General features: G+C 41.2%; 1 protein-coding gene across 1 annotated transcript; it reads right to left on the reverse strand.

The window, feature by feature from the left end:
* Positions 1-2763: 2763 nt before the first annotated feature.
* Positions 2764-10192, reverse strand: mrps33 (mitochondrial ribosomal protein S33). Its single transcript, XM_038278639.1, has 3 exons — positions 10045-10192; positions 8540-8756; positions 2764-3506 (listed from the first exon to the last, which is right to left on the reverse strand). Exons 2-3 carry the CDS (start codon positions 8752-8754, stop codon positions 3401-3403), a joined length of 321 nt encoding a protein of 106 aa, XP_038134567.1. The 5' UTR covers positions 8755-8756; positions 10045-10192; the 3' UTR covers positions 2764-3400.
* Positions 10193-11589: the final 1397 nt, after the last annotated feature.

Here is an 11589-nt window from a genome sequence, read left to right on the forward strand (position 1 = left end):
ATAGAAAGTTCAGCTTATTCCAGCGTTTTAGGAGAATCTGGGACGTCAGGCAGACGCTGGATGAATCATCGAGGTGTGACAGGGCTCTATTAGAACGCCACTCCCTGATAATAGATTTTATAGATTTAAATCTAAAGGGATATTTATCCAGAATATCTAGCATTCTATGTTAGCATAGTATAAACATTAAATTGACTTAGATTATTAGATTTTAGCTTCTCAACCCTTTACGGTTTTTTTTTCAGTACTGGAGTAAGGATGATAACAGAGATCATCCGAGGTAGTTAGTTACATGACAGAAAATCCAGTTTATAATTAAAAACATTTTTCCCCAAATTTGACTAAATGGAAGCTGAGCTAACTTCATCGTGTCACGGAGGTTTCAGGAATCCTTCCTCTCGGCTCCTTTAATAGGAATAAACCTCTGGCTGACCTTTGACCTCAGAGTGAATATCCATCTGAGAGCAAAGAGGTAAAAACAAAGAGAAAGGTTCAGGAAAACATTCAGTGGTAAAAATTCACACTTTTTACGCTGCAGAAAGCAGATAATAAATCAGAAAGCAGGTGGGAGGTTCTCCTTCAGGGTTCAACTGAGTCATGATGCCGAAGGATAACTTCAATAAAATGGTTATTGCACCGACATCCTCCTCCAAGATGGCTGATGGAGCCTCAAACAGAAACACCAGGTCCAGGGGCACTGCCAGGAATTTTAGGCCCCATGAAAGACATTAATACCCCCCCCCCCCCACAAATTTAATGTCATTTTTAGTGTAACATTTCTACAAAGGAAAAATATCAGAACAAAATAAAAGTTAAATATACATTTAGTTACAACTGCATATACTGGTTGATAAAAAACGTGGTCAATTTATTAGTGCTTCGGCATGCAGGGGGTGCAGTGGTTAGCGCACACGACCCATGTACGGAGGGTTCGAGTCCGACCTGCGGTCCTGCATGTCTCTCTCTCTCTCTCATACCCGCTTTCCTGTCAGCCTACTTTCAAAGAAAAGAAACACTAGTGCCGTAAAAACACTATAAAAAAACAAACTTTTTATTCATGCTTTCCTTCAGTGTTTCCTGCTGAAAAAGGAGGGAGGAAACAAAAAGTATTTAATTTACTGCTGGATTTTCTGTTTATATTTGAAATATCTATTGGGACGTGTCTTTTCTTCTTCTTTTAGGCCCCGCCTCAATCATGGGCCCTTAGATCCTTGCTAACATTTCCCCCCAATATGGCGCCCCTCAGCAGGTCTGCTGTAGCTTCTATGAGGAGAAAATACAAGCAAGACGAACAAAGTTAGGGATGCAATAACTGCAGGCAATGCATGATGGGAGGCTTATGTGGAGAAGAATGGAGAAAAGCAGGCAGTATTCATTTAACAACAAAGCTACAGCAGTGGAACCAGCATTTACTGAAAACTATCCAAATGTAATGTTTTTTTTGTTTCCTGAACAACAGCTTTGAGTCTCATGGTGTAGAGTTCTGCCTCCCTTTTTCATTTTAGACACTTTAGGGTCCTGATATTAGGCCTTTGAAAATCTATTTAAAGGAAAAGTCCAGTCAGCGAGGAATAATCAATGGATTTATACCTAAAACTAATACGTTTGCAGTGATTTAATGAATTCAGCTTTAATCAGTAAAAAAATGCAATTGCAATCACCGAGTCTGGGAGCGGCCATTTTTGCCCAAATATAGTAGCCCCTCCCTCCTGCCATCTTCCAGCAGTGACGTCACGGTGCGGTTAGCCTAGCGCCATTCTCCCCGCTTTCCAAGCTAAATCAATGGGAACTACTAGACACATCTGCAATCAACAACAATTATTGAAGATTTCCAGAGGACTTCACCATTGAAATTCACCAGAGCTATAGTGAAACTGACAATGCCCACGTGCATGGCAGCTGGATGCTGGAATACATCGGGTAAAAGTGAAAAAAAGAGTTTTTCCACCTTTCTGATTCCTGATCCTCCACGGACGGGTTGGTCGTTGGATCGCCAACTTGAAGAGGGAGGATTTGCCATCGAACTTCTGGCCAGAGAAAAAACCCGTAATATGTAGCCAACATTTGGAAGAAGAATGTTTTCAAGATGACTTGGATAATAGCGCGTTGTGACAAACACCAGATACAGCACTGGGACTTGATCAACAGCCGATACCGCACCGTGACGTCACTAACCAGTAGGTGGCAGTAGTGTTCTTTGACAAACATGGATGCCTCCAGTAAAGAACATTCACATGAAAATTACTCTGAATTAAAAACATTTATCATTTATTGAACAGGATGGAATCATTTCAGATTTAAAGAACTTTCAGAAGTTTGAATTCTGAATATGAGCGACTTTTACTTTAAAAACAATTTCGTAGAGGTTAAGCTTTTTACTCCAGTAAAAGTGTAAAAGTAGCATTTTTAAAACTACTTAAAGTATAAAAGTAAACGTAATGCAGGAAAATCTTTTAAGGCCAGAAGCTTTACTGCTCTAACCTGTTAAAGTAACATTTTTCTACAATTCTGGATGATAACTTCCTTAAAATTCATTTTCTTAGTTTTATAACTAATAGTAACAGAGTCATATTTAACTTTGCATCTTCTGGAAAAACTATTTATTTTGTTATGTAACAACAAGTTGGGGCAGCACCGAGTCCAACCACAAATAAATGATCTGGATGAAATAAATGATTTTGATGGTTTTTATTGTTTTAAATATGACGCCTCTGGTAATGAAGGGGTTAATGACACAGAAGAAAGACTGCAGGAAAATGTGCTTTCATTTTTTTCTTCTCAAAGACTTTGTTAAACTGCGGAACATTGGCAGCGGTTTTATTCCGATCATAGATTTATGTTTCATTCAGTGGTTTTATCCATAATGAAGCAGTTCTCCTTCAATAAGTCATTTATTTTTAAATAAGCACCTCCTCCTCTGACTGTCCTCCTCACACCGTCCATCATGGTTCCTCCTGCAGGTGGTGGGCCCACCGGGGGATGGCGTCACTCCTTTAGAGGAGGAGCACGACCACCAGGCTGGGCTCCAGGGTGGGGTCCTGCTCCGCTGACCGGGCGACGTCACACGCCTTGAATTTTTAGCTTTTTTTCCAGGAATCTTTGAACAGTCTGCATAAAACGTGTCAAAGCTCATTTATTTCTATTTATCATTAAATCCATAAGTGAAGACTTTAAATTCAAAAAGGGAAAAAACATCCCCCCCCATCAGGGTGGGGCGGGTCCCAGCAGTCTGTGGGCGAGGGGCGGGGTTACACCCTGGACGGGTGACACAGAGACACCCCCCCCCCAAGGATAAACTAGAGAAGCCAATCAAGCTAGCGGTGGAGTTTGGACTGTGGGAGGAAGGAGGAGAACTTAGAGAGAAAAAAGGCTCGTTTCCTGCCAGAAGCTTCAGGACAGTTTATTTTTTCTTTCCCGCCCTCTTTCCTTCTCCTTTCTTCGGTGTCCCTTTTCCTCTAAGCTTCCTCAGGCGCCGCATCTCCTCTTTGAAGTCCTCATGCTCATCTCTGAAAAGAAAACAATAAACCCATTTAATCAACTCTCCTGCAACTAATCATTCCTTTGATCTATTAATCGCTCCATTATTTCTAAGATTAATAATCGGATAGCTAAAGGTTAGTGATTTTTACCAAATGAAACTAAAATCCATTTGAGGAATTCTGGATTATAAAGCATTTCTACGGAAGCGGAGAAACAAAATCCAGGGAATCACATTGTGGGATTTTTAAAGAATTTATTTCTAAATTATGGTGGAAAATAAGTATTTGGTGACAAACCAGCAAGATGTCTGGCTCTCACTTCTTCTGTCCTCCACTGGTTACCTGTATTATTGGCACCTGTTTGAACCCGTAGAACAGACACCCGTCCTCAGCCTCAAACAGTCCCACTACAAACAGCAAAGAGCTGCACCAGGCTGGGAGGAGTGAATCTACAACAGGCAAGCAGCTTGGTGTGGAAAAAAAAAAAAAAAAAATCAACCAATACTTTAAAAATCCTACAATGTGATTTCCTGGATTATTTGTTCTCATTTCATCTCCTGTATCAGTCACATGACATTCTAGAAATAACACGAGCACCGACACAGAGTTTAACTGTTAGAGGAGGACACATCAGTGTTGCTGAACCAATGACCACTTTTTATTCATATTTTTGCTTAAATCCAGCAGGTCGGCAGTAAAATCTACTCAGTTTTAACCCTGAGCTCCAATCCAGCTGCTGGGTCGAAAGCATCAGCAACAGTTCTGCAATGAAAACAGGTTTTAGCTTTCCCCCCCAAACCAACTAGAATATTTCATGATTTCCTGAATCCTAATGCACACTGGAAAAAATCTAAATCTAGATAAGTCATTTTTTCTTAAAATAAGTGTATTAGTTCTTGATCGAGGAAGACATTTTGTCGATGGAACAAGACAATTTACATTTAAAATAAGAAAAATCTTATTTTTAGAGTAAAAATACTCATTCTATTGGCTAACTATCTCATTTAACTACTCAAATTAAGGCTAAAAACATTTTATTTAGGAAGTCTGTACTTATTTCTAGATCATTTTTCCAGTGAAGAAACTGTTCCAGAAACTGCTCTGTATTTTTGTGTCACATTTTTCAAGTTTTTGAAAGAATTTTTTTTTTCTTCCAGTTCCTGTTTTAAAGGAGCAATAAGTGATGACACCAAGTGTTTCAGGTCCTTCGACCTACTGGTGACAATGACCCTGTTAGATCGGCTGAATGTTTCCACGATGGCATAAAACATGGTGGTCGGTCCGGACAGCTATAATAATGCATTTCTGAGGACCACTGGCTAAAAAACGCTTTAAACCCGGGAACAATTTTAGTGGCAGTCTGAACAGCATGTCTACCGGGGTCAAACGACTCGGCAAGAGACCCGCGTTAAAATCTCCTCTGCTCTGATCAGCATGCTGTGGGAACACCAGAGCCGAGACGACGCGCTACATTACGGGACACCATTAAAGGTAACGTTCGGATGTCAACACCCAACAGTTGCTTCTGATCTAACAAGCAGAAATAACTTTCCTTAGGACACGCTGTCCCATACTTTCAATCGCTTCAAACTGTACGACGAAACTGTCGGCTTTAAAAGTTCACAGCTCACCAAGTATGTTCTTCCGCTGTACGTTCCCACGCTCGTATTCAATCTAACTGCTCATAGTCTACGTCCAAAAATCACGTCAGACTCGTCAATCTAGAAGAGTTAGTTAGGAGTTAGTCCTGAGAGGCTGATCACAGAGATGTGGGACCTGGAATCAACAAGTCATTTCCATGTCATGTATTTGTTCTGCCCAGCCACTGAACCAGGTCTGTAGAGTGAACTAAGCTGTGCAGATTAGACTCACCTGGTTCAGCAGCAGAACAAATACATGACATAGAGATGACTTGTTGACTCCAGGTCCCCGATGTCTGGTTGATCACCCCTCGTTACCTCCTGTATGCTCCACAATGCAGGATGAGGCTGAAACTTGGCCCTAGAAGGACTAAAACTCATACGGTGTGAGCCCGGCTTTAGATTCTGTAAACACGGAGCAGCGCTAGTGAGAAGAATTAGGACAGACAAAAGCGTGAAACATTAAAAACACTGACTACACCCTGGCTCTTTCCACGTTGCTCTCCATTTTTTATGCTGATGGAGATTCTCAGTCATCCAGGTCAAAGTCATTCCAAAAAAGTTAAATAAAAAACAAAACTTCAAACTTAAATAAGTTTGAAGACTTTTCTCTTCCGATTAGGGCTGCAACTAACGATTATTTTAAAAATCGATGAATCGGCCGATTATTTTTTCGATTAATCGATGAATCGGACAAAAATATTTTTTATATTAACCTCTTTATTCCAAAATAAACATTTTAGACAGAACAAACAAGCACACAAGTACAGGTTGCTCATTAACTGTACTGGTGCAATATGAAAAATAAATGTTTGTGTTAAAACTATGCAAACTTACATGAGAAATGTAGCTGTACATCCACAAAATATAGGCTACTTTGTTTCATTAAGCGCAAAAAAAGACATTTTTGTTTTTTAAAGCCCCTAAGGGGTTCAAAAAATAGGCCCCCCCATTTCAACAAATGAGTTTTTTAGACTAGAAGAGTTCTGCCTTTTAAGAGAGAAAAGTATAGCAGTTAAAGTTGCTACTTGAGAAAATACCGAACCATAGAGATAAAAATAGCCCTGTGATTCAAATTATAAATTGTATTTGGAATAAAAATGAGAGAACTAGGGGTGCTAAAAAACACATCCTCCAAAGACAGATATTTACATGGGAATGTGGCAGATAATTAATTGACATATTACTGATCTTGCTGGATTTTATTCTGCTTTACTTCCATAAATTGCAGGATCTTCTTTACTTAATCTTTGCCAGAAGATTTAAACTTTAAAAGCCTTGCCCTCATAATTTGCAAGTTCATTTATTTATAAAGTAAATGTAAACGCTGCTTAAGCTAATTCAAATTAAATTAAAAGTAAAATAAGTAGCCAACCTTATCACTGTCTGTAACCTACTAACACGGTAAGGAAAGCATCAGATGAGCTACCTGAGAAACTAACGTAACGTTTCCCCACTTTAAAACCAAACAAACATGGCCGCTCATCCTGCTGATCAGCTCTCTTCACTGCCATCGAAGGCTCCAACATGTTTTCTTTTCAGGTGCTGCATCATTACAGTGGTGCTTCTGTGCCATGTTCATTTGTTTTTACAAAAGTTGCATGTTACGACTTTTTTCGCTTTACAAAGCGCAGGCTATTTTAATTATTGTGATCAATTTGCGCCGTCAATCCCGGCGCATGCGCGCTTCATTTGCAGTCTGGACGCTGAAACATCCTGCAGCTCTGACTGCAGCGCTGAGAGGGACTCCTGCGGGAAAACGCGGTTGGGGTGGGGGAGGCGCCCCACGGCAGAGTAGGAACGATACATGCTTTCACTAAGAGTCTCCAAAAGCCGCCAGTGACACCGTAAAAAGGTCGCCAGATTTGTCGCTAGTCGCTTTTTTGAAAAATAGTCGCTGGAGGGGTCTGAAAAGTCACTAAATATAGCGACAAAGTCGCTGAGTTGGAAACACTGCACCCACAGCGCTGGCTCTCTGCCGTATTTTTTTTTCTTCCCCCGTTTCAGTCAAGTGGCAGTGATGATGACGACGGCGGCGGATGACGCATTAATCGTGCGACACAACTAATCGATGATGAAATTTGTTGCCAACGCTTTTAAAAGTCGATTTTATCGATTCGTTGTTGCAGCCCTACTTCCGATCCAGGAAGCTTTTTCAATTCAAATGTCAGATTTCTGCTTTCAAAAACCTTAATTGTAACAATTCAGTTGATTCCTTCCCGCTATCATCGCAGCTCCAACCCCTTTATAGGAGAGCAGAAGACCTCACCTATTCAGACAGGCCAACAATTCCTTTTAATGAGCCCATTTTCAGAGACATAGACAGGTATGGGGCATTGCAGGCTAACAAAGAAGCCAAATGACCCGCATTCCAGAGGGGTGGACCCGTTCATCTATTTTAATTTCCTTGTTTTCTAAACTAAAACCAGGCTTTGTTGGGCTACTGGAATAAAACCTGGAACTAAACGCTATTTCTGACATTTTGAATTGAAAAAAATCTTCCTGGATGGAAGAGAAACGACTTCAAACTTTGAAACAAAGTCCAGTGGATTGTTTTTTAACCTTTTTGGAATCTCTTCTGATTTCTGTCACACTGGTGACATCATCAACGCTAACCCAGCATTGTCATAACACATGCAGCAGTGGGGGGACCAAGCAGCGGGTCAGACCCAGAGAAGGGAGCCAAATGCCGAGTGTTAGCGAGTCGACCCATCTTTGAAAACCCGCTAATCACAGTGGGAAAGAAGCTTCAGTGTGGCTAACAATTTAAGTTTGATCAGATTTGTGGTGAACTAAGTAAAAGTATAAAGATCAGACCTGGGTAGCGCCTTGGCTAGCTGTACAGAGCAGCTAACAGATTAGCCTCTTTCAGCTTGGTCAATCACCAACATTACATGAACTTTGTTAGCCAGAACCGTCCAATTTCTAAAAGCAAAACAGCTGGAGTTCTTTTTGTCCAAAATCATTCCATGTCCTCTGATCTTTATAGAAACACCTAACTGATTTTAATCACGATCATCCTACAATGCAGAATCGCCTACACTGTTGAGGATGATTGATTTCTACTTTCAACTAATTTAGTTCGTCAAAGGGAATATGAAGAAAAGCAAATCAAGGGAATGATACATGGAACCCCCAGAAAAGATGTGATTCTCATAGAAGCGGCATAAATAGACCGCTTGAGCAGCGTTGCCAGATTGGAACGCCACCAGTGGGGACTGGGCGCCGAGCAGCTCTAGGTATGAAAGGACAAGAACCTGATGATGGAGAGAACTGATTAGTGTTTATAGGGAATGCTACCTCCATCCTAGGTGATCAATTCTGGTTAATTTTCCAGTAGTAGGACATTTTCTAACAATCTAAAATCATTAGATCCATCAACATATACTAAAGTAAAGAAGGGATGATGCTGAGCAATACCTGAACAATCCCATGAACCTGAGCTTCTGGGTCATGGCGTAGTAAACCTTGTGATGAGGATACCATTCGTACACCTCCTTCCTTCTGGCCAGTGGCGGCTCCTGGAACAGCTGGACCACCTTCATTGATTTGGTGTCAGTCGGACGTACGACTTCTCCAAAGATCCTGGAGCTCAGCCTCGCCATGCGCACCGCATAGCTGGTCAAAGCAGACATTACTGCGAAGTAGACAAGTTCATTATATCAGTAAAACTCAATGAAGGAACGCTAACAGCACCAAATTCAACCAGTTAAACCTCATCGGTTAAGAGGCTACAACTTTACTGCAGTTTATAAATTCATTATTATATTTCTATCAAAGGTATAATAATCAAGCAACAGCATTAGACTAAATCTGAACCTTTAACCAGTCAACTTTTATCCGTACAGCTCTTTAGAACTCACAAGGTCTCCATACTCCTCTACAGAAAATAAACATGATGGAAAGAGAAACAAAGCAAAACGCCCTTAATAAGTACAAAATAAATAAAGTAAAAAAGTTTTAAGAATGATCTTTAAAATGTAATAGTATTAACATCAGAAATTTAGTCCGTGAGGCAGACACCCTGTCTACTTTTAAGGCTAAGCTTAAAACTTTCCCTTTTGATAAAGCTTATAGTTAGAGTGGCTCAGGTTATCCTGAGCTATCTCTATAGTTATGCTGCTATAGGCTTAGACTTTTGGAGGACATAGGGACCCCCATTTCATCATTCTGCTTCATTCTCTCTCCATTCCCCCACTCTGCAGCATCTGTTAGTTCAATCTCTAACGTTCTGCTCTCTCTGCTTTTTCTCATAGTAGCTTCATCTGGTCTGTTCCTGTTTGGCTGTGACTCCATCCTGGAGAGAAATATCAGCTGTGCTGCTGCCATCAACAGCTTTGTTTCTAGATGTTGGAGCTTGGCCTGTTTTCCAGTGTAGTCCTGTTTCTCTGACTGTGACTAACTGGATGTGCTCTCTTCATCCTCTGACATGGGAGCTGCCTTGGAGCTCGTCTGCCTGGCTGTGTGTTTCCTGGACGGGGCGCCTTTTACAGCTGCTTTTTGTATCTCTGCTTCTGTCTCCTTGAACCCCAGTGGGCCTCAGCAGATGGCCGCTCACACTGAGCCTGGTTCTACTGGAGGTTTCTTCCTGTTCAAAGGGAGTTTTTCCTCTCCACTGTTGCTGCAAGCATGCTTAGTGTGAGGGATTGCTGAAGAGTCAATGAGTCCATGCAATCAAATTTGATGATGAACTAAGTCCTAGTCCCGATGACACCAGATGATCTGAGCTACCAGATGATGTGAAACACCTGATAATAAAGGCCGCCGGGCTGCTGAGCTCCGCAGGACACCGAGCCTCAGTGACTCAAACCTCACATGTTGAGTCCCCGCAGCCTGTAGCAACGAGCTGCAGTCGCTCATTTCTCTTGAAGACACTTTATTCAGTCAGTTAAAGCCGCTTCTATCCGCAGTGAACTGTGACCTACCTGAAGATGTGGATGGAAGTTCAGATGAAGCTGACAGAACTTTGAGGTCTGAGGATCATAACTCTGTTAGCTAACCTGTCCAGTTTTCAACCTTCAAAACAAGCTCCGCTGCATACTTCCTCTTCTGATCAGTAGAAAATCAGCCATTGCATGAATATGGCGCCACCTACTGGACTGGGGTTTCATAGCGGCCATGTTGTCAGCCCCACAGACACACATTATATACTATACATATGTGTGGGTGTGTGTGTGTTAAGAGATATGTGTATATATTATTGTGTATACCTCTACAAACGTGTTTCTGTACATAGTAATAAAAATATATACATACATATTTAACAAAACTAAGAATATTCTAATACAATGAACCATTTGTTTGTTTTCAGCAAAAAAAAAAAACAAAACAAAAAAATGTGAAAATTAGTTCAATATTCAGTGAGTTAAAGTTAATAAAAATTGATGCTGTGCCCGTTCAACACGTTACATTGAGTGGAGCTGTTGACCTCCCCTAGATGGCACCACCAAGTCCCGTCAGCACCCACAGGAGAAAGCAGTGGATGTAGGGTCTACCCTTTATGTATGCTATGTGGAGCCTATTGCCGCCTCCTCCTGCATTCATCGTTTCAACGTGACCCATAGGAATGTATATCATATCATACATTCTACACATATGTTGACTTTAACTAACTATCCTAATGCATCCCTAAGACCTTAACTTCAGAAGAAACAGCGTCAAGTAAATGCAAAGATCTTATAGAAAAAGACAAGAGGACAATTTTAAGATTAAATGCTGAAATATTTCAAATTTTAGATTATCTATGATTTAATGAAAGCGGTACCACCAAGGCGGTGTGAAGTACGTATTACCTGACACAGAATGTTGCTGTACTTGCATATTTATGGGTTGACATTACCAAAAGTTAGACTTTATGTTTTATGAATAAAGACAGTAATTAAGTTGTATGTGAGTAACCTTTTTACACTCTGACTATTTCGGGATGTAAATATGCGAAGACTGTCCTCTCCCCCGCTTTTTAATAGCTACATTCTGGGGGATTATTACCACTCTGGAAGGTTCTATAAGACTACATAGTTCATATACACACTCTGTAATAGGTTGATACTGAGCAAACATATGTGTTATGACCGAGACAGATGGACCCAGTATTCAGGCGAGTCAGAAAGTGGGGAATTTCAAAACGTTTAATGACAGAAAAGTAATAAAGCAGAGCAGAACCCGGGCTGCTGAGGATAAGCTGACTGCAGTGGCTGCAGGAGGGGGGCGGGGCACCGCCCAATCACTGAACCTCTGGAGGGAGAAACACAAGTAAGTGACCATGATCATCTGACAGGAGATGATTATCAGTGAGTCACTTACCTGGTTTAACAGTTCAGTCCATCCTCTCTTAGGAAGGCAGGATCCAGCCGATGGTCTGCCAAACGAGCTGCAGCGTTAGCTGGTCTCCATCTTGATCCAATCCAAAACCCTGAGGGCTCCGCAGGGAAGAGCCGGGACCTGACTAGTAAACCCTCTCAGTCCACTGG

Source organism: Cyprinodon tularosa, unplaced genomic scaffold (genome assembly GCF_016077235.1).
Source record: "Cyprinodon tularosa strain WSP-4 unplaced genomic scaffold, ASM1607723v1 ctg1424, whole genome shotgun sequence".
Lineage (NCBI taxonomy): Eukaryota > Metazoa > Chordata > Actinopteri > Cyprinodontiformes > Cyprinodontidae > Cyprinodon > Cyprinodon tularosa.